The 24,340-nt window shown below is 37.0% G+C and overlaps 1 protein-coding gene across 3 annotated transcripts in view; it reads left to right on the top strand.

Moving 5' to 3' along the window:
* LOC107566655 (mitogen-activated protein kinase kinase kinase kinase 4-like) overlaps window positions 1–24,340 on the top strand; it is a 107,365-nt gene that overhangs the window by 73,056 nt on the left and 9,969 nt on the right. Inside the window, exons 17-30 of one of the 3 annotated variants that reach the window (XM_016252155.1) lie at window positions 943–1,025; window positions 1,142–1,272; window positions 12,031–12,128; window positions 13,539–13,711; window positions 13,805–13,925; window positions 14,228–14,461; window positions 15,412–15,529; window positions 15,768–15,920; window positions 16,032–16,175; window positions 16,272–16,406; window positions 16,498–16,598; window positions 17,542–17,691; window positions 17,858–18,017; window positions 19,721–19,860. In XM_016252155.1, coding sequence (XP_016107641.1) covers window positions 943–1,025; window positions 1,142–1,272; window positions 12,031–12,128; window positions 13,539–13,711; window positions 13,805–13,925; window positions 14,228–14,461; window positions 15,412–15,529; window positions 15,768–15,920; window positions 16,032–16,175; window positions 16,272–16,406; window positions 16,498–16,598; window positions 17,542–17,691; window positions 17,858–18,017; window positions 19,721–19,860 — 1,941 coding nt within the window. Of the gene's footprint in view, window positions 1–942; window positions 1,026–1,141; window positions 1,273–12,030; window positions 12,129–13,538; window positions 13,712–13,804; window positions 13,926–14,227; window positions 14,462–15,411; window positions 15,530–15,764; window positions 15,921–16,031; window positions 16,176–16,271; window positions 16,407–16,497; window positions 16,599–17,541; window positions 17,692–17,857; window positions 18,018–19,720; window positions 19,861–24,340 lie in introns of all 3 variants that reach the window. The other 2 variants (XM_016252154.1, XM_016252156.1) reach the window with 2 other exon arrangements.

Raw genomic sequence — 24,340 nt, 5'->3', positions numbered from 1 at the left:
CGCGCACACACACACACGATGACTGATTCAGAAGCACCAGATTGTCATAGCAAAGTCAGAATTACCTCCTCTCCTAGGTTCACGAAACGGACGTCCATAAAATGCATTGCTGTTCTGTTGTAAGTAATCTTAAAGATTCCTAAATGCATCTACTTCCGGAAGGCCAAATAAAGTGCTTTTGCTTTCGCCTAGAAACACACAGCGTCTCCCTGACATGCTGCATCAACACTAACTGCGGTTACTGAAACCACGCCTTCTTTCTTTGCGTGCACATTTGGGCACATTATGCAAATATTTCCACATAGTGAGGTAGATATGGGGGGCCTGTTAGAACGAGCCGTTTTAGGGGGGCGTGGCAGAGTCTTAACTTTGATAAAGAATATCTCTTTGGTTTTGAGACTTTAGTCTTTGCAACTTCAGGGATCTTATCTATGCACAATCAGCTTGTAACACTCCAAAGAGAAAGGAAAACTTGAAATCGCATCATATGAAAATATACTGTATGTTGTTTTAACTTTAATTTGAAGATTGAATGTGAAATTATTGAAATATAAAAGTATATTTAAAAACTTTGTTAGGTGGGATTAATCTCGATTAATTTCAGAAAAATGTGCAATTAATTATTATTATTTTTATTTTTTTATCAATTGACAGCACTACTGGAAACCAAATATAGTTTTAGCATTTTTAACAAAAAATAGATTGTAAAAACCTGATTTAGTTTTACCATAAAATTTTCTTGCCATTAAAATAGCCACAGAATCTGGCATGGTGTTAAAAATAAACAAACCACATTTTCTCCACTTTTTAAAACTGCTTGATCTCTTATAGTGCTACTTGTTTCTATACAAGTAATAATTTGTGCTAGTTGCTTTAAAATCAAATGTAATATAATAATATGTATTTAATATTGACAAGATCCTCTTTTTACTTTCCTGCAAGGTGCCAGTAAGAACAGTGTCCAGATCTCCTGTGTTGTCCCGTCGAGATTCTCCACTACAAGCTGGACAGAGGAATGCTGGAATGTGTGATCTTTAACATAATTTATATGTAGAATATTCACCTCTAACATTACATGTAAAAGTTTATATTTCTCAGGAAAATGTCAGTAATTTTGTCTTTTGACCTCTCTTCCTCTTAGTAACATGGAGCCACGGCTGCGGGTTGAACAGCTCTCATCTAGACCAGGTAGTGGGAGTTCGTCTGGCTCCAGTAACTCCAGCTTTCAGACTGGATCACAGGCCAGCTCAGGGGAGAAGTTCAGGGTCCATTGTGAGTATTTTTATTTATTTATTGTTTTATTAACACACTGACATTCAAACTAATTCAACACTCTTTAGAAGGGGTGTCCAAACCTGTTCCTGGAGGGCCACTGTGAAATAATTATGAATTACACTTTTTTGAAAACTTTTACTATATTACACTATTAGAGCTGCTGAGATTAACTAATCATGAAAAAAAGTATTATATTTTTTATTAAATATTTTATAGCATTATATTTTTAACTACTGCCGCTGCATCAAAGGTTGCAGCTCTGAGCATTGTAGCCGATCACAGTCATGTCTCTTGAGCGCATGAATGCAGTTGTCTCACCACTGCAACTCAATTTTTGCACGCTCACAAATGCTTTGATCATAACTAACACAGTGCAAACACAATGTAAATAAGAGGTTCATTGTGCAGTGTAGACAGTCATAGATAGATATTTGGATCCTCTTTGTACAATTTCTGGGTCACAGCCTTTTTACTTGTTAACAATAATATCTTAAACCCCATCAGGGGTATCCCCCGAATATATAACTTCAAATGACTTGGGAATACGAAGAGTAAAAATACTGGTATTAATAGACCATATACCTTCTCAAAAACGACTCATCTTCGAACACTAACAAAATATATGTGCATGATGTGCTGTGCAGGCAGTCTTTTGCTCATGTATTCATCTCGATTATGTAATAACAACCCGGAAGTTGAAAGTGAGTCGTTTTAACAGCTTGGTTCCAATAAAAGCAGTTTCAGCAAGGATGTTTTGAGTTCTGAAAAGTTCAGTATGTTTTTACATGTCCTCTTATATGTTATAGGTGCAGTGTGTAGATTTTAGCGGCATCTAGCGGTGATGTTGGGAATTGCAATAAACGGATTAGCCCCTGCCCCGCCCCTCCCCTTGAGAAGCTAAAGTTGCCAACACAGGACAAAGATGTAGTCATCTGAGACAGCAGAGAGTAGCCAGTCTAGCGTTGAGGTTTCTTTACAAAGATAAATTATATATAATTAATTATTTAGTAAACTGATATGTTATATATTATGATGGAACTTTTGCAAAAGGCATTTACACTGTGAATGATCAAGTTACGCATACCAACAAACAAGTTACACTCCATTTATGCAAATTCTGAAAGTTACCATTGTTGGTCAGTTGAAAGGCACACGATCCTGTTACATGAAATTACAATCTAAATTAATAATTTTTCTGCCTGATTCATATTTTCGCTTCTTTGATGATGAAGATTGACGCTCTGTCGGCTCTTGTGCAAAATAATACAAGTGGTCCTCTTATTTGTTCAAATATTTCTTACTCTTTTTACTTCTACGAACAACCTCTGCTTCTAATAAACCACACATAGACTACTACTACTACTACTTCGTGTGTATTCAACGTAGTGATGATGCAAGCTGTCTCTAAAACACAAGGAAGAAACGAAGAAGAACAACAGTGACAAAACACGGTCTGTAGAGTAGTTTGTCCGTTTAGGGCTACTGTAGAAACATGGTGGCGTAAAATGGCGACTTACACCGCGGGTCCCCCTCCATGGTTATGTAGATAGAAATGGCTTATTCTAAGGTCATTAAAACATAACGGTGAATTTTGTAAGGTATTTCTACACCACTGAAAATATAGTTTTGTATGTTACATTGCATTTCTGTAAACAGATTCTCAAAAATATTACACATTGCACCTTTAAAAGGGAAAATGCGATTTCTCAATTCATGATCCCTTTTTGATTAAAAATCCCCATAACTTGTTTGATGACATAAAAGGAGTTTTCATTAACTGGTTTCACAGTGATTTGAGGCAGCTTTTATTCTTGCTGACCCAGTCAAGTGATCAAATTACATATTTATTTGCATAACTTCATTCTTACATCTGCCGCTGCCAGTTCTGAGATTCTGTATGTCAGTCTAAAAATTCATAAATCAATAACTGATTTTCAAAATTACAACTTTCACCTGAGATTCCGAGCCAAATTACAGGGGGGGTAAAAATGAATTTAGAAAGATAGCAGCATCAATATGTCTCCAGGAGTAAATGGTTAAATTGTACACATTTTCACTGGTCAAAAACCAAATGTGGGTCACTTTACAATCAGCTGATACTTTTTTTTTTTTTAGAGACATGTCTGAAGAACAAATAATGTTGAAACTAGAAATTTATCTTGTTTCCCTCTATCAAAACAGTTGCATAGAGCAGACCTGTCTGTGTACCTTATTAATTTTTTTCCAAAGTCTGGGTGCCTGCAACTCAAGAAATATGAAAGATATATCGATATCATTTTAAATTCTGGTTCTTAATAAACTTTCCTTTTGTAATCTTAATTTTTAAGGTCTTGCATAGTTCAATCCCAGAGACATGGGGAGCCCAAAAAAGTCATTTTTAATTAATGGATGAAAGCCAAATCTGGTCACTTTGCATACAGCTGATATTTATTGTATTTAAAGAACAATGTCTGAAGAACAAATAATATTGAAAGTGGTATTTGATTCAAACATGTAGCTACAGTACTGCATATTTGAACTCTTGGTAGCTTCAGAAGCTGTTAAAATAAACAAAATCCCTTTTTCAAAATAATCCTGAAACAGATTCAAATATAGAATCTTATGAATAGACTACTGAGAGCAAGTTAATGCACCTCGACTTGACAATTTTAGTGCATTTTTGACCAGGGGGCAGCAAGTATATTTGGCATCAGGCCAAAAACAAAAATTTGCCGCTAAATGGTGGGCCAGAACATAGTCAAAGGATAATTTAAGAAATTAATTGATGATAAAATGCAACTAGAATTTCCTGTGACAGTGTCTTTTGTAACTGGTAGTGAGCTGTTACTCTGTGTTAAATCCTGTAGTTGGACAGTCATTAACAAAAAGCCACATTTGTGTGGCGGTGTCCGTGTTTTACACTGGAAAATTTAATAAAGCAGTGTAGTGACATGTAACCTGGCAAGTATCTTCATTCACCAACTTGCTACACAGACCACCTTGCTAAAACACACATATGTGGGAGATGCGGAATGGATAAAAATAACTTAAAAAATAAAAGAGGCTTGAATAACCCATTAATGGCATGTTTGAGTCATGCTCTTAACAAACTATGTTTTATTTCCTCTTTCCATATTGTGAATAATAAATGTGTATCATTTTAATTTGCTTGTTACACAATGGAGCCTAACTTATTGTAATAATTATTTGACGTAGCCTACTTTTACACTCAGAATTATTCCTTGGCATTCTCACGTACTAAACTGCATTTTTTTTTTATTGTTTGCGTACTGGAGGTACGCTATTACGTCGTGTGCAGAGTGATGTTAACATTCAAGCTAGCTGGTGAAAGAAAATGGCACTATCAAAGAGTCTAAAGAGGAAAGTTGATAGCGAAAATAGGACATACAAAGTCAAAGAATGGAAAGACAACTATATATGTTCATCCTACCTAGTTTTGTAAATGCAAAGCCGGTGTGTCTTATCTGCAACGAACTGTCTGTGGATTAAAGTGACATCCATATCACCCAACATCCAAAAAATCGTGACTGATGGAAGATGCCAGTTTTCACATTAAGTGAGTAGCCTACTAAGCCCGTGTAGTTTAGTTTAGTTTAGTTTAACTTTATTGTCTGTACAGATTTCCTGAACAGAAATTCATCTTTGACACTGGCATAGAAAATACATCCTAACAGATAATACTATACATTCACATATCACATAATAAAAATAAATAAATTAAAAATTAATACAATACAATATGCATATATACATGTGTACACTAACCTACCCATAAAGATGCCTCATGATAATACCTCAATTAAGAATTTGGTTTAAAACAGTCACCGCCAATGGTACAAATGATCTTTTATATAGGTTCTTTTTAGCCAGCAGTATATGCAACCTGCGCCATGAAGGAAGAGCCTCAGAGCAGGAATGAAGTGGATGAGTTTGGTCTGAATATACTGCGATCGCCTTTTTTTCCATAAAGTGTAAAAACAGCTCTTGCATTGTACCGTTTCTGGACGATTATCTTATTTGCTTCATTAATTACTCGTGTCAATTTATTTTTCTGTCTCATTGTTAAATTGCCATACCATGATACAATATTATATGTTAAAATACTTTCAATCATCGATCTATAAACAATGGTTAGGACCCTCCTATCGATGCTAAAATTTCTTAGTTTCCTGAGTAGACCTAAACGCTGTATTGCTTTCTTGTGTATATGGTCCACATTTTCCTGGAATGAGAGTTTGTCATTAATGATTGTACCTAAATATAAAAAATTTGAAACTTGCTCTACCTTTACACCTTTTATAGTAATTTGTTCATATGAGACGCCAGCCGTACCGATCCTATTTTTGTTCCCACAGCATAGTTCCTTTTGTCTTCTCAATGTTCAATTGTAAGTGACTAAGACTTTCAATATACTCAAAATAAGTTAAACTCTTCATGTCCAATTGGCAAGAGATTAAAACCAAATCATCAATGTATTTGATCAGGGTGAGATCATCACTGTTACATTGAAGTTCATTAATATAGACAGAAAAAAGCAGAGGTGATAACACATCCCTGTGGTAACCCTGAATTCAGGACTGTATAATCAGATGAGATTCCATTGACACAAACTCGTTGGGGTCTATTTCTTAAAACATTTTAAATCCATAAAAATCAACTAACTGCTTACACCTAAATCTTTCAATCTTTCTTTTAAAATGTTCAGTTGTATAGTATTAAAGGCTGATGTAAAATCCATAAAAAGAATTCTGACATGAGCATTTGTTTTGTCTAGGTGGTGTTGGGCCTTATGTAAGGTCAGAGGCATCCACCGTGCTTGTAAGCAAATTGTAATGGATCTACAAAGCCTTTAATTTGTGACATCAATTCTTTACATAATATACACTCCATGCACTTGCACAGAATACAGTGGTGTGAAAAAGCTTTTGCCCCCTTCCTGTTTTTTTAATTGTTTGCGTATTTGTCACACTTAAAAGATTCAGATCATCAAACACATTTTAATATTACACAAAGATAACCTGAGTAAATACAAACTGCAGTTTTGAAATTATTATTTCATTTATTAAGGGAAAAAAGCTGTCCAAACCTGCCTGGCACTACGTGAAAAAGTAATTGCCCCCTAAATCTAATAACTGATTGTGCCACCCTTTGCAGCAACAACTGCAATCAAGCGTTTGCGATAAATGGCAATGAGTCTTTCACAGGAATTTTGCCCCACTCTTCTTTGCAGAATTGTTTTCATTCAGCCACATTGGAGGGTTTTTAAGGCAGTGGTTCTCAACCTTTTTTTTCCACCGGGCCGCACTATGGTCCAAGTGCAAGTCCGCACGCATATCATTTACATATTACGTCAGCAATACAAACCAACCTGATTTATAATATTATAGCCTAAATATTATGATATCTAATCGATTACATTCATTGAAATAAATAAATAATTCTACTCCCCATAAATAACACCCAATTTTGTGAACTTCGGCTAGAAAGGAGTAACAGCACAATCATAGGCGGAGTTTCACTTTTATGCGTGGGGGGGCACCCACTTTTTTATATGTTCTACATTTCATGTATATATGTAACACAAAGAGTAAAAAAAAGAAAGAAAAAAAAAAACATACCTAATGCAGAAAAGCCGCCTCTTTTTCAGAATTGCGCAGATGACCACTATCTTTCTTTCATCTCTTCTGATAAATTTTCAGTCAAATCGTTTTCTGTGTGCTAGATCAGAGCTAGAGCCCTGCATTTCAGCCTGACGGGCCCCGACTTTTTTACGCCCCTCAGGCTGGGCTTCGGGACAATTTTCACGTCATAATTCAGACACGGGCAGGGCCTCGGGCCTGTTTTAGGCTTTAACTTATTTTTATATTTTAGACATCCATCAATTAGTGATAAAAAAAATTGCCACGCTGATGGAAACAACACGAGACTGTGCTACTGTGACTGTCAAGAGCGGCTCTACGGTGTTTAGTGTCCAGCAGCAGCAGCGAGCGTGCCGTCAGCACAGCTGAAGTGTTCTGCGTTCAAATGCATGCAATAGGCTTAAGTTTGCAGCAAAGCATCGGCAAAAGTAATTACCATAAATGCGTCAGGGGGAAACAGTAAGGAGATATTTTAATTTACTAATAAACTAGTGTTTTCTGAGTCGGTGTTGCAAGGATGAAGTTGTCGATCCTGACTCACCATCCCTTCATTAGACGCGCCTTTAGAGAGAAGTGCATCTTTACGGATTATGATCATGCTGAAAGAGTTTTGGTTTTTGATTTTTTTATTTCATTAAGTAGTAATTTAAAGCTTTCTATAGATATATTTATCATGTCTGAGAGGCATGTATTCGCTGAGTTTCGGTTCATTTTTGTGAAGCGTGCCTGTTCAAGATGAGACGGCAGAAAGCGCATCATGTTTGATTTCTTTATTTTATAAAAGCACAACGTTTTGTTGATATTGTGAGTGCACACAAATAAAAGTAAACCCTTTACAGTTACGAATGATGTATTACTCTTACCTTTATGAGCAAAAATGACGGTGTATCCACTGAAGAAAATGCAAGTTGTCGCGCTGGCGTCTCTATGTCCTGCAAAGCACGCTTCAGCTTCCACTCTCTGCGCAAACTGTTGGATATAACGCACATTTATCTAGGTTTAAACATTGTTATATGCTTTAACTGTTTTATACCTAGATTTTATTTTAGTCAAGTTGTGATGATTTGAGAAGGATAAATTGATCAAGCATATGCTCACTGTCTGCCGATGGCCACTTGGTCGTTACTTTAAATGCGTAACGTTAATTGGGCTATGTGAGTACTGCTCATGTCTGAAAATAATATATTGAAAAACAAAATTATTTTACATAAAAACATTAGGCTATAGCTTACACAATATATAGCTTATATTTATTTAGTACATTTTTAAATTAATGTAAAAACTAAAATTAATTGTAAAACAAAGTTTTTTTTTTTTTTTAATTGTGTTCAGCACGGTGGGCCGCATTTGAATTTGTGACGGTCCGCGGGTTGAGAACCACTGGTTTAAGGTCATGCCACAGCATCTCAATCGGATTTAAGTCTGGACTTTGACTTGGCCATTCCAAAACCTTAATTTTGTTTTTCTTGAGCCATTCAAAGGTGGACTTGCTGGTGTGTTTTGGATCATTGTCCTGCTGCATAAACCCAGTGCGCTTGAGCTTGAGGTCACAAACTGATGGCTGGACATTCTCCTTCAGGAATTTCTGATAGAGAGCAGAATTCATGGTTCCATCAGTTATGGCAAGTCACCCAGGTTACGCCAGATGTAACATTAGAAATGGCTTCATAACCCTTTCCAGACAGATACATGTCAACTATTTTGTTTCTCATCTGTTCTTGAATTTCTTTAAATCACGGCATGTGTTGCTCTTTAAGCATGCTTTACTTTGTCAGACAGGTTCTATATAAGTGAATTCTTGATTCAACAGGTCTGGCAGTAATCAGGCCTACGTGTGGCCAGTGAAATTTAACTTAGCTTTCTAAAATGATGTGGTTAATCACAGTTCTTTCATGATTTAAGAGGAGGGGCAATTAATTTTTCACGTAGGGCCAAGTAGGTTTGGACAGCTTTTTCCCCTTAATAAATGAAATGATCATTTAAAAACTGCATTTTGTATTTACTTGCATTATCTTTGCGTAATATTAAAATTGGTTCGAAAGTCTTTAAGAGCTCTGGCCTGAGAAGTTTTAGGTACTGGAATAACTGGTGTTTTTCCATGCTGCTGGTACAAAACCATCATCTAAAAAGACCTGAAACAACCTAGTACAAACATGGCCAAGTTTTTCTGCACACTCTTTTAATACAATGCCCTTAAGGCCATCTGGACCGGTGGCTTTATGTGTTTTAATTCTACGGGGCACTTTGGTAACCTCCCTTGCCTCTATTCTCATAGATTTAGATTCAATGAGAGTATCATTATTCACATTATTAACACCTATAGTATTGTCAAATCGTGAATAAAAAACATTTCAGTTATTTTCAAATGTATGGGGGTCATCATCAACCAGTTGTATTTGTTTCTGTTGTCTACCCATCATTATGTTTAGTCCCCTCCATGCATCTCTGGCATTACCACTTGTAAATTTCGTCTCAACTTTTCCTTTATACTGTATTTGCGCCTCCTTTATCTTACGTTTGACCTCTTTATTTAGCTCTTTTACTTTGTCTCATTCCTTTAAAAAGCCATTCTCTTCTCATTTAAAGATTGTTTAAGATCTTTGTTAATCCAGGGTTTGTTGTTTGGAAATACTCTTTAACGTTTTTTGTTTGAACCACAGTCTCTGCACAAAAGTTAATATAACCAGTAATTGTGTCATTCAACAACTCATGATCATTGCAGCAATTAAAATCATTAAAAAAACAAGTCCCAATCGGTGCTCTCAAAGCAGTCTCTAAGGTTTGCCACTGAATCTTTAGTCCATGACTGCACCTGCTGGATGACAGGTTTAGTCCTTTTTAACATCTGCCTGTATTTTGGAAGGAAATGGATGACGTTATGGTCTGAATGTCCTAGTGTGGATGTAACCGTGATACATAAGTACTGTCCACATTACCAAAGCATTTATCTAAGGTTTTGTTCAGTCTCGTCGGACAAGTTATATACTGTTCCAAGTTCGGCAAAACCGCTGATATTTCACAGTTATTAAAATCTCCAATGAGAAACACTGGATCGTCCGCTGAATTATGCAACGCCATGTTGTAGCTAGCAGCAATGCCCTCGGCTGCAAGTGAAAAATCTGTCCCAGGCACATAGACCAGAATAACAGTGATTTGTCCGTGGTCTGAATGAAAAAGATAATTCGTAGTCAGCTGAACAGTAGGTTCCACGTACCGTAGCATTGGTTGCCCAACTGTTGTTGACAAACATACATAATCCTCCTCCGATGCTTTTAAATGATTTCTGGCTGTCACGGTCCAGTCGAATTAACGAATATCCCTCGAGGTTTATGTCATCAATCTCCTCCGTTAGCCATGTTTCAGTAATGCAAAGCAAGTTTGTTCTCTTGAAGTCTAGATTATATCTCATTAGTGTTGCAAGTTCAGACATCTTGTTTTTAAGTGAGCGTTAGTTAGTTAGAGTTATTGTGGGCAAAGGAAAACGGCTGCCTCGTCGTTTAAGTCCTATCCTGTGTAATAGCCAAAATGTATTTTGAACGTAGTTACTGAATTTCATCTAACTTTAACTCTATTCATGTAGCCTACTCCTGTTTACTCTGTTGTTTCAGGAGTATAAGCATATGCACCCCCAGCTGTTCTGCATTCATGATCAATACTTTTTTTTTTTTGCTGATTGTCTTGTCAATCTTTTTGATAAAAAGGAAGCTGAATTTGCATTGTTATTGTTCACGTGTTGGTGCTGAGGCGCCGCGTTATAAGCAAACGTTTCATGGTTCACTGTTAGTGTTTTCATACCACACATTTCATGATGGCTATTTTAGAGGTGTGTCTAGCGATCCACAGACTCTTTTGAATGTCATTCAGAACTTTTCGAATTAAAAGCTCTCAATTCATCTCAAAATAAAACATTGTTGCAAAAACATTCTCATACATTTATTTTGAAGGCAAAACCACAAAAGACGAAGTGATTGTGAGTAACTGTTGCTGTCATGACAGATCTATTTCAGGTTGCGAGCGTGGGCCAGATATTATTGCTGGTGGGCCTGTTGCCGACCACTGTTCTATGCAATTGTTTTGATAAAGGGAAACAAGTTACAAGTCTAGTTTCAACATTATTTATTCTTCAAACGTTTCTCTTTAAATACAGTAAATATCAGCTGCATACAAAGTGACCATCATTTGGTTTTTAACTACGGACTTCAACAATTTGGACATGAAGCTGCATTGAGATCCTCATATCTCTGGGATTGAACCATATAGGGCCTTTGAAATGATGATTCCAAAAGAAAGTTTAAGAACCAGAATGTAAAATCATACTGAGATATCTTTAAGACTTCTTGAGTTACAGGCACGCAAACATTGGAAAAATTATATATAGGGCACTGAGACAGGTATGAGCTATGCAATTGTTTTGATCGAGGGAAACATGATACATTTCTAGTCTCAACATTATTTGTTCTTCAGACATTTCTCTTTAAAAGAAAAAAAGAATCGGGTGTATGCAAAGTGACTCACATTTGATTTTTTTTTTACCACTGACTCCTGGAGCCATATTGAGAGCCCTATATCTCTAGAACTGAACCATATAGGACCTTAAAAATGAAGATACCAAAATAAATGTTTGTTAAAACCCGAAATCTAAAAGGGCATTAAGATATCTTTAATACTTCTTGAGTTAAAGACATGCAAACTTTGCAGAAAAATTTAAAAGTGCTTTTTTTCCTATTTTTGAACGGTCACCATTGGCATATAATGCAACAAAGATTACTAAAGTCAACCGATTTTACTAATAGACCAACCAATCTCTCTCTGAAAACAACATAATGCTGCCATCTTTCTGAAGTAATTTTTACCTCCTTGTAATTTGGCTCTGAATCCCAGATGAAAATTTCCATTTTGACCCACCTCAACAAAATAGTGGAATTTTGTTTCTTGAATTTGCTTGATTTGACACTGAATGACCCAAATTAAATCAAAACTTTGTATAAGACACATCTCTGACATGAGCTTTTTCAACAAGCAGTGGGGATCAAATCGGCTTTGGCAAAAAGTGATCTGGACGTGTCCCACCCGTCTACCTGAAAATGACTCTTGTGCATTTTCACTCTCTCTGCAGCCTCTTCAAAGTCTGAGGGCTCACCAATGCAGCTGCCAGAGATTGCTGGGAAGAAGTCAGAAAAGACGAAAGACATTGTAAGACCAACTAGACATGCTGTAAGTAATTGTTGTCCTTTAATGTCAAATCATCTGATTTGTTGCTGCGCAGATATGACAAAAAGGCCTCATATTCAGACAGATTTCTATTGTTTCTATTGACCGTTTCTATTGAACTGAATGATAGATACATTCACACTGAACATTTTTACTCTAGGTGTAGATCTCTCTTTCTTTACTCCTTTTGCTTTATTTGAGGTTTTGGAATTTTATGGATTGTCCATGGTGTTCTTCACCATTAATCAGTCAATCCCTCTGACAATTTAAACTAGGTAGAAGTAGTGAGTTGGATGACGTTTTTGCTTTGTCTGCACATATTGTATTGTAATATTTGATTTTACTGCACTTGGATCTTTTTGAATAGCTGTACATTTTCTGTTCAAGTGAACACCACTCCTTATGAAAGTGGGTTTTTTTTCTTTCCATGTTTAATTGAAAGCTTTTTTAATTACATTTTTTTTAATTGGCAAGACACGTCAAGTTGCTGTGCAGAGACTGAGATGATGATTTGCTGCCTTTTTTTCTTTCAAATTTTTACTGTTACAGTGATGCATCTTTATACCTTATCAACATTCCTGAATTGCAACCACCTTGCACTGTTATTGACTGGCTGAGTACTCTACAAATTATAATTGTAATACAACTTTTCTTTTCATTTGACAGCCTGCGTCGTTCATAGAAGTACACTGCTGTGATTTAGGTTAAAAACTTATAAATACTCAGAACATATCAGACTATCTGTAACAGACAAAGCAATCGTGACATAATAAAAACATTGGTACTCACACTTGTGTGTTGCGACATTTCTGACTTATCCAAAATGGTCAGCACAACATCGTCTTTTAGTTTCAATCTCTCTGAAAATCTTGCGTCGGATTGTGTCTTGTTTAAAAATTAATCTGCAGGATAAAGAACCGAACAAATGACCAGGTTCTTATTGATGCAGTCTGAAACTTTATTAAAAAAAGTTCATCCACTCGTTTCTAATGTTGGGATCAGAAGGAAGGTAGTGCAAAGACTGCACAGCATCTTGTTATCCTCTGAGCCATCTTTATCATTTGGTTGCTGAGTAAACCTGTGTTTGCCTCTCTCGTTATTTACCTACTGCATGTGCAAAAAGAGGCAGTGATGTAGAAGTAGGCACATGTAAAAGGCATATGTCAAGTTGCTGTGTAGAGACAGAGATGTTGATTAGATTTATTTCTTTCAAATTGTTACTGTTACAGTGATGCATATTTATGCCTTATCAACATTCCAGAATTGCAACCACCTTGCACTATTTTATTGACTGGCTGAGTACTCTACAAATTATTATTGTAATAATACAACTTTTCAGTGTGAAAGAGAGGAATCAATTTAAGAGTGCTGTCGACAAAGACCCTTACATGTAGACTTTTCCCACACCTCCAGGATCTCACTGCTCTGGCCAAGGAGCTGCGTGCAATGGAAGATGTGCGACCTCATAATAAGGTGACAGATTACTCCTCATCGAGTGAAGATTTAGATTCAGATGTAGATGATGACGTGGTGGAGCAGGAGCAGGGTGATGAATCTACTTCAGGAGCAGAGGACTCAAGGACATGGCATGTGACACAGTCCACTTAATTAAAACACTACTCAGGAAACCATATAGAACACCACACATCTTTTAAGGATGAATTGTTTTTCCTCTCCAGCTCATCAAAGTTGAATAATGGTGAAACAGAGTCAGTGAAAACCATGCTTGTTCATGATGAATCGGAGAATGATCCAGCCTCCACCACACCTAGCAAAGATGTAACTTTAATCGTTAGACAGGTATTGTAAAAATTATTTGTTTTCTCAATTCATTTCAATTTCACATATTATATCACATATTTTGTCATCATGTGTTCCTTTTGTTTGGGGGGGGGGGGGCATTTGTTTTGTCAAAAAAAAAAAAAGTGTACTTTTTTTTTTTTTTTTTTTTTTTTTTTTTTTTTTTAAGAGCAGGACAAAACAAACGAGTCAAATACAGTGTTTAAGCTGATAACTTCTGCAGAATGCAGCATTCCTTCCCTCAGACCCTCGTTCTCTTTTTAGCTGAGTTCATACTGAACTGTCCCTGTTCTTGGTTCCAGAGCATAGCTGAGAGAAAGCATTTGCGTCCCATTCCTGGGCCCAGTCTGGGTCCAGGTTTGAGCCCTTCACACAGTCAAAGTCACCAGGAGAGAAACTGCTATGCAGGCTGCATTCACCTGCTGCCTGACCTCATCCAGCAGAGCCATCACTCCCCTTCATCCTCCCCCTCATCCAGTCATGGCAGCCCATCTATGTCCCCCCAGATTCCCATGGACATGCTGGTAGTCAGTGAGGTATGTCCCCTGCCCTCGGCACTGAATTCTGCTGCGGTCTTCATGTGGGCTCTACTATTCTGACTGCTTCTAATAAAACCATACTTTTTTTGAGGCCATAGTAGCACATAAAGGCCTCTTCCCACCAAATGCAAGAAATCACAAGCCATTGGTCAATCCATAGCAAGCGCAAAATGAATATCAGCTTTTCATACAGCAGATGGTGCACAACAGACATTTTATCTGTGCATGTCTCTAGCTATTTTTTTTTAGCTTATTTCAACTCGTAAGTCTAATTTGTAATCTGAGAGAATCTGTGAATGTTGACAAGATCAGTTGTCTTAAGTGGAAAAATAGTCGGTTTGCTAAAGAGTCTGATGTATGGCTGAGCAATAAAACTATCGCGATATAATTTTCCTCGATAAAACTATAACAAGAGTTTGATTAATGTTTATGCACCAAAAGTGGAATGAAACAGCGCTACTAATTTGAACCGTGCCACACGGACCATTTGTCCACTCGCAGGGCTCTCAGGTCTCACGCATTCACCATGAGACACACGCATTTCAACCAGTTCAAATGCTCACACACCACACCTTGTATTTCTCATGCTGAGAAGTAAGGGATAACTTGTCCCGCTATATACAATTAATGGACAAGGCTAAGACATATGGAGGGAAGTTTTCTGCAGAGTTCATATTCATAGCGGCTCGAGTTATGCAAAGTTAAATGCCACCTACCAGCCAATCAGAAATTAGAATGTTTCCATGTAAATTACGTGATCCCGCTGCAAGCACGTTCGTTACTAGGCAATATGGATGTGCACACCATACATACAGTGGTGTGAAAAGGTTTTTGCCCCCTTCCTGTATTTCATCATTTAAAAACTGCATTTTGTATTTACTTGCATTATCTTTGCGTAATATAAAAATTTGTTTGATGACCCTGTCTTATTTTTTGTCCTATTTCAGACACAGTCTGCCAGCAACACACTTCAAAAACACAAGTCGTCTTCCTCTTTTACCCCATTTATCGACCCACGTCTTCTACAGATTTCCCCTTCCAGTGGCAGTTCCCTCAACAACATGGGTAAGTCATTCTGAAGTCATGGGCAAATATTTCTTCAAGACCTGAGACTTATGTGAGGATATTTATTGTGACAACAATATGTCTATCAATAGAAATGTTGCTATATTGAGTATACTGGGGTATGCAAATATATATATACAGTATATGTGTGAAATATGTGTTTACATTCTTGATTAATACATTTTAGCTAAATACATTTAAATCACAAGCTGATTGTATGAGTGTGTTTTCTCAGCAGGCTTTAGTAATGAAGGACGTCTGCTGGACCCATCTCGTAAGGGCTCTGTGGTGAATGTAAACCCAGTAAACACTCGCCCACAGAGTGACACACCAGAAATCCGCAAATACAAAAAGAGGTTCAACTCGGAGATTCTGTGTGCTGCACTTTGGGGTATGTACTACATAATAATAGCCCACTGGAAGTAGGACATGTGGATACAGAAAATGAACACCTTATTGTTAATTTTTCATCACTCTCTCTTTTTCTTATTTCCTTGTGTAGGAGTAAATCTGTTGGTAGGAACTGAAAGTGGCCTCATGCTTCTTGATCGAAGTGGGCAGGGGAAAGTTTATCCACTTATTAACAGACGCCGTTTTCAACAAATGGATGTTCTTGAAGGCCTTAATATTCTAGTGACAATATCAGGTTAAAGAATATATGACTGACTTGTCAGAGCATTTTTAAATTCTTGTTCATTCTTTTAGCGAATATTTGAATTTCCTATTTGTAACCTTTTTACAGGAAAGAAGAACAAACTGCGAGTTTATTATCTGTCATGGCTGAGGAACAAGATTCTGCATAATGACCCTGAGGTGGAAAAGAAACAGGGTTGGACTACAGTGGGGGAGCTGGAGGGATGTGTGCACTACAAAGTCGGTACGTTTCCAGCTGTCAGGCATGGTTAGTACAACAGGAATCTGTAAAATACAATTATAAAAATTTCTCTCTTTTTTTTGTCACTTTCTAGTTAAATATGAAAGAATCAAGTTCTTGGTTATTGCCTTGAAAAATTTTGTGGAAGTGTATGCTTGGGCACCAAAGCCGTACCACAAGTTTATGGCCTTTAAGGTGAGTGCAATACCCGACATACTCAAATCACACCATTTTCCCACCTAATTCAGCTTCAATGTATACTTCTCTTCACACTGAAGGTGCTGGATGCAAAATTTTGGAATAATGTCAATCCACAAATCTGACTTGTGATGCAGCACTATAATTCACATTGTTCGTTCATTTAGAACTGGTTCCCCAACTGAGCCTAGTTTCTCTTGAGGTTTTTTTGTCCATTTCTGTCACCTGATGATGGAGTTTGGGTTTCTTTGGCTTGTTTAGTTGGGGTTTGACAAACAATTAATATTCAGTAATACACCACTGACACTATCGGATAACTGTATTTAGCTGAATAACAATATTAGTCTTTTTAGAGCTGCTTTACAATTGATTTTCTTTTTATAACTGACAACATTGCACCATTGACACTGCTGTCATTTCATAATTGAAGAGTTTTACAACACTAACGCCGTTTATTTCTGTGAAGATGCTTTCAACAAACAATCAGTATTGTACAGTCAAACCAAAATTTATTCAGACACCTTCAACATTTCACACATTATCACGGTTTATTCGCTATAGTTTTAAAAATGGTAATAAAATATTACAAGAACTCAGAGTTAAACTGTGTTCGAACAAATTCATCTCAGATGTCAGATAACACTTAAGCAAAACATGGTCAGGTCAAAGTGTCTGATTAATTTTTGGGTATAATATGTCACAGTTTACTTTTATTTTGCTATCCTCACTTACATAAACTATAGTGTCCTGCACTCACTAGTAAAAAAAAAAAAAATTCTAAAATTATATCGGTGTCTGAATAATTTTTGGTTTGACTGTATAAAGCGCTATAGAAATAAAGGTGACTTGACATTGAATTGCAGGTTTTAGTCAAATGTAAAGTTTTTGAAAATCTGAGTGGTGGTTGTCTCTTAACTGACATTACCATCTTGTTTCGTAGTCATTTGGAGACCTGGTCCACAAGCCTCTCTTAGTTGATCTGACTGTGGAAGAGGGTCAAAGATTAAAGGTCATCTATGGCTCCTGCTCTGGTTTTCATGCTGTAGATGTGGATTCAGGGGCAGTTTATGACATCTACCTTCCCACACACGTAAGCTCTTTTAGGACTTTGACTACTGAATTAAATTTTGTCTGATGCTCTTTTTTTATTCCAGCTTTTAACATTGTGATCTTTACTGTTTTAAATTAGTTTAAGGACAGATCATACTTGCTGTAATCATTTTAATCAAATACTTTGCACTTTTTCTTTTTCTCAGATTCAAACAAATATCCAAACCCACGCCATCATCATCCTCCCAAACACAGAAGGCATTGAGCTGTTGGTGTGCTATGAGGATGAAGGCGTGTATGTAAACACTTATGGAAGGATCACCAAAGACGTGGTGCTTCAGTGGGGTGAGATGCCCACCTCTGTGGGTAAGTTGAATTTTTGTGAAGGGTTTATATTCCACTTCAGATTACAGAATACATGTTCTTTGTTTTCCCTAGTGGAAAACAAGAGTCCAGTGGTGGATGAAGTACATTAATAATTTGCTTGAGTACAGCTACCCTAATGAAATATTAAAGGGTTAGTTCACCCAAAAATGAAAATTCTGTCATTAATTACTCACCCTCATGTCGTTTCAAACCCGTAAGACCTTCGTTCATCTTCGGAACACAAATTAAAATATTTTTGATGGAATCTGAGAGCTGTCTGACCCTGCATAGACGGCGATACAACTGAAATGTTCAAACGTAGTCCAAAAACGTAGCAAGGAGATCTGTAAAATAATCCATGTGACATCAGTGGTTCAACCGTAATTTTATGAAGCTACGAGAATAATTTATGTGCGCAAAAGCAAAAAAAACGACTTAATTCAACAATTTGTCTCCTCCGCATCACCCTGGTGCCATTTTGGAGAATATCCGCTGGACGTAAACAGTGCTGTTCTGTGTAAGCTGCGTCATGCCAGATACGCTGTTTCCATTTAGATCAAATCACAACAACATAGGAAACAGATCCGGCGTGACGCAGCTGACACAGAACAGCATACGTTGTTTACGTCCAGCGTATATTCTCCAAAATGGCACCAGGGTGATGCGGAGGAGGTGAATTGTTGAATAAAGTCGTTGTGTTTTGTGTTTTTTCCGTACAAAAATTATTCTTGTATCTTTGTATAATTGCGGTTGAACCACTGATGTCACATGGATTATTTTACAGATCTCCTTGCTATGTTTCTGGACTTGGGAACATTTAAGTTGTATTGCTGTCTATGCAGGGTCAGACAGCTCTCAGATTCCATCAAAATATCTTAATTTGTGTTCCGAAGATGAATGGAGGTTGTACGGGTTTGAAACGACATGAGGGTGAGTAATTAATGACAGAATTTTCGTTTTTGGGTGAACTATCTCTTTAAATGGTAACTTTGCACACCATCAGTCAAATCCTCTGCATACTCAAAATCATATTTCTCCAACTTCTTGGTTCATTAGTTAACTGGAGACTTGCTCCATCTGAAACATTGAATCAGTAAGTTGTGACAGCATACAGATACCTGTTCTGTTCACAGTTTCTGACATAATCTAAATGCTTGAGTGTGCTGACAACAGGACAAATGGAAGAGTAATGTTTGCGTTTTCAACGTGTCTTGTTTAAATAGCTTGTTTGCATCTCTGTACAGCCTTCAGAAGGAACAAGTGGATGGTTTATTTTTAATAGTTGCCAGGTTGACGGCAGCTCACCACTGTATATGTGTGTGTGTGTGTGTGTTTTATCTATACTTGTGAGGACCAAATGTCCTCATGTTGTGAAATACTTTGACAACCCACTAGTGTGGACATTTTACTGGTCCTCACTAGTTAAAAAGGCTTATAAATCAGCCAAAAGATGTTTCTATTTAAATCTAGCATTCTGCACATGTTTCAGTGATGGGTAAGTTTAGGGGTAGGGGTTGGTTTAGATGATAATGATGAAAATATCATTAACCTGATAGAAAGTTAATGAAAGTCCATGCAATGTCCTCACTAAGATAGCGAAACAAACATCTGATGTGTGTGTGTGTGTGTTTGTTTGTTTTCTTTATCTGATTTTGATTATGTCAGGAATATATTAGTTAATTGAACTCTGCATTTTTTTGTAGCTTACATCAGATCGAACCAGATCATGGGCTGGGGGGAGAAAGCTATTGAAATCCGTTCTGTGGAGACTGGTCACCTGGATGGTGTGTTCATGCACAAGAGGGCACAACGGTTGAAGTTTCTCTGTGAAAGAAATGACAAGGTTAGACATCCACACAGAATTCAGCAAAAAAATTAAAAGATTATGGCATACCTTATGGAAGCAAAAAAAAAAAGGCAGCATCCTACTCACTTTCATGTCATTCCAAACCTGTAGGATTTGTCTGTTTTACATGGAGTGCAGAAAGAGAAGAATGTCTGCCACAGATATTCCTGTTGTCCAATGTGATATTCCAATGTCACATTAAAATGGCAAGTGTTACATTATTTTCCTGACAGATAAAAATAGACTGTAATGGAAAATTTACAGCTCACTCAAACTGGCTGTTAAAGATTATTTGTGGCTCAGCCTTTTTATACCAAAGAGCATTTCACAAAAATTGCATTTAAAAAAAAAAGTTTTTTTTTTTTTTTTCATCAAATGAATTTCACACTTTTAGCCAAACTGATGCTTCACCCAGACTTTTTGAAAGATAGCATCTTTGGCCATTAAAAAACATTGTCATTCGAACCAGTATTTTGAAAGAAACAATGTTGCTGGCTGAAATTATCTTCCGTGTAATTGGCTGATTTGAACAATTTAATTAAAGTAATTAATTCAATAGGTGTTCTACATTCTTATTGGTGTTTTGTGCACTCCACATTTAGTGCTTAAAAGATGCCATATCACCAAAGGTGTTTATATTTGTTTCTTTTTTGTGTTACACTTTATTTTATGGTATTCTTGTTAATAATTGCAAGTAATACACTGCTCAAAAAATTAACCACTTAATAATCACAGTTCCACTATAACACCAAGTCAGTTAAACTTCAGGGATATCAGTCTGTCCAGTTAGGAAGTGTAAGTGATTGTGAATCAGTTTCACCTGCTTTGGTGTAAATCAAAGTGACAAGGCTAAACAACCCCCAAAAAGGGAATGATTTTGCAGGTAGTGACCAGCACAGAAAATTGCTTTCTCCTTAACCTTCCTGATAGATTTCTCTAGTTTTGTGTTTTATTAGGGTCAGTACTTATAGCATGGGGCAGTACCTGCAACCCAGTCAGGTTGCACAGGTAGTCCTGCTTCATACAGGATGACGTGCTGTCGCATTGAGGTTTGGTCTGTCTCCCTGCTCAGTCCCAAGAGCATGAAGGAGGTACTGAGCCTGACCATAAATGTGGTCATGTAAAATTTGACCACAACCCCGGCACTTATTGAATTTTTTCACATTAAATACCAACTATTGTCCTGTAAAAATAAAAAGCAGCATTTAATAATAATAAAATGACAATATATAATAATAATAATTAATATAATACAATACAATAAAACTATTAATAGAGTTTTTATTATTAAAGTATTTGCCAAAAGTTTGGAAACATTACAATTATTAATGATTTTGAAATAAATCTCTTCTAAGGCTGCATTTATTTTATCAAAAATAAAGTAAAAACAGCAATATTGTGAAATATTAATACATATAATTTAAAAAAAGTGTTCTATTTTAATATATTATAAAATTTAATTTATTCCTGTGATGCAAAGCAGAATTTTCTGCATTATTACTCCAGTTTTCAGTATCACGTGATCTTTCAGAAATCATTACAATTTGATTTGATGCTCAAGAAACATTTCTGATTATCATCAGTTTAAAACACTTGTGCTGCTTCATATTTTGTGTGGAAATGGTGATACATTTTATTTTTTAGGATTCTTTGATAAATAGAAAGTTGAAATATATTTATTACATTTATTAAAACATTTATTAAATATACAATTTTTTTTTAGTTTGCATGATAGGACTAGGTATTATGATCCCAATATTCAGCACCATAGAACATTTTACCTTAGACACAGCAATTGTTACACTCTGATTTTGGTTCAGCAAGAATCCAGGAACATGGCCTAATCCATGGCCGTGGTACTTGCCTCCAGTGCTTAATTTGTAAATGAATAATTGCTGGATCCAAAACAGCAATTAAAAGGCGCTGTGCCGGACACTGAAAATACAACTTAAGTTTTCCCGGAACATTCAATGACGTCACTAAACGGTGATGCCACAATTATAAGAGAGCATCGTTCACAAGTTTCTGCATTAACCTAACTAGGGCACAGCTTCAAACCCTGGGTCAAAAATGGGTTGCCAGGATGATTTTAGGAAAATGTATATCTACGATACATTAAAAATAAAAAAAATGTGTTTTGATAAAAATTTAATTAAATCATAGTATAAATATGTGAAAAATATCTGACTTAAGTAACAGTTTTAATTAAACGTGCATCCTTGCTTTATTTCACACAATCACAAATGTTCTGTTGTTATTTTGAGTGTGCAAAAATAAAAGTAAACACTTTGTGCTTTCGAATTATGTCTTACTCTTATCTGTATGACCAAAAATGATGTATTTTATGTTTCAGCTGTTCGATCGCACCGGCGCCTCACGCGCTCTCAAACACACACACACCACATATCTCAAACTTGACATCGCAGTCTGTTCATTATCAAAATAAAATAGTCAACCAAAAATATAAAAGGTTATACTGATCAATTTAAATAGTCCATGGTATACAGTCGTGGTCAGAATTATTGGCACCCTTGATAATATGATCAAAAAAGGCTGTAAAAAAAATCTGCATTAATCATTTTGATCTTTTATTTCTCTAATACACATTGGACACAATTAACGGCACCCTTTTATTCAATGCTTTTTGAAACCTCCATTTGGCATAATAACAGCTCTGCATTTCTCCTATAATGCCTGATGAGGTTAGAGAGCACCTGACAAGAGATCAGAGATAATTCCTTCATCCAGAATCTCTGCAGATCCTTCAGATCAGAATCAGAATCAGAATGAGCTTTATTGCCAGGTATGTTTACACATACGAGGAATTTGACAGAAGCTCCACAGTGCAACAGAATGACAGTGACAAGACAGGACACAGATAATAAAAAGAATAATATACAAATATACAAATTAGACAATGTTCAAAAAAAGCAAAAACACAATATATAATATAGACAATTTTGTATGTACAGGTATGATATGTGCAAATTTGAAATGCAAATAAGTATGTGTTTTAAATAAATAATGTATACTAATGTTGTGTTCCGCGATTATTTTTAAGTGTTCATGAGATGGATTGCCTGAGGAAAGAAACTGTTCCCGTGTCTAATCGTTCTGGTGCTCAGTGCTCTGTAGCGTCGACCAGATGGCAACAGTTCAAAGAGGGAGTGTGCTGGATGTGAGGGGTCCAGAGTGATTTTGCTAGCCCTTTTGCTCACTCTGAATGAGTACAGTTCTTGGAGAGTGGGGAGGGTTGTACCAATGATTCGCTCAGCAGTCCGGACTATCCTCTGTAGTCTTCTGAGGTCAGATTTGGTAGCTGAGCTGAACCAGACCATTATAGAAGTGCAGAGGACAGATTCAATGATGGCGGAGTAGAACTGTTTCAGCAGCTCTTGTGGCAGGTTGAACTCCCTCAGCTGGCGAAGGGGGGTTAAAGTGTTAAAGGCCGAGCTGAAGTCCACAAACAGGATTCTCACATAAGTCCCTGGTCTGTCTAGATGTTGCAGGATGTAATGCAGTCCCATGTTGACTATCATCCACAGACCTGTTTGCTCTATAGGCAAACTGCAGGGGGTCTAGTAAGGGTCCAGTGATGTCCTTCAGATAAGCCAAAACCAGTCTTTCAAATGATTTCATGGCCACAGACGTTAGAGCCACAGGTCTGTAGTCATTAAGTCATAGTAATTTTGGGTTTCTTTGGGACGGGGATGATGGTGGAGCGTTTGAAGCATGAAGGGACTTCGCACAGCTCCAGTGATCTGTTGAAGATCTGTGTGAAGATGGGGGCCAGCTGGTCAGCACAGGTTTTCAGACAGGCTGGTGTCACACCGTCTGGGCCTGGTGCTTTTCTTCTCTTTTTCTTTCTGAAGACCTGACGCATGTCATCTTCACTGATCTGGAGTGCTGGAGGGGGGTAGAGGGGGGTTGCAGGAGGTGTGAATGGTGCTTTTTCAAACCGGCAATAGAACTCGTTCAGATCGTCTCCCAGTTGTTGATTCTCCACAGTGCTGGGGGATGGTGTCTTGTAATTGGTGATGTCTTTCAGACCTTTCCACACTGAAGCAGGATCACTGGAAAATAATTGGTTCTTTAGCTTTCCAGTATAATTCCTTTTTGCCACTCTGATCTCCTTTTCCAGTGTGTATTTGGCCTGTTTATACAAGACATTGTCCCCCTTCCTGCAAGCATCTTCTTTGGCCTGACGGAGCTGTCTGAGTTTTGCAGTGAACCATGGTTTGTTGTTGTTGTAGGTTAAATGAGTAGGAATGCACATGTCTTCAGAGAAACTGATATAAGATGTCACAGTCTCTGTGAGCTCATCCAGATTGGTGGCAGCAGCTTCAAAAACACTCCAATCAGTGAGGTCAAAACAAGCGTGTAAATCCTGCTCTGCTTCATTAGTCCATCTTTTTACAGTCCTTAATACAGGTTTAGCTGATTTCAGTTTCTGCCTGTAGGTCGGTATAAGATGAAC

The sequence above is a fragment of the Sinocyclocheilus grahami genome, unplaced genomic scaffold (assembly GCF_001515645.1).
Source record: "Sinocyclocheilus grahami isolate Dianchi unplaced genomic scaffold, SAMN03320097.WGS_v1.1 scaffold1090.1, whole genome shotgun sequence".
Taxonomy (NCBI): domain Eukaryota; kingdom Metazoa; phylum Chordata; class Actinopteri; order Cypriniformes; family Cyprinidae; genus Sinocyclocheilus; species Sinocyclocheilus grahami.
Note: the sequence above shows the minus strand (reverse complement) of the source record. Positions and strands in the feature narration are given on the sequence as shown.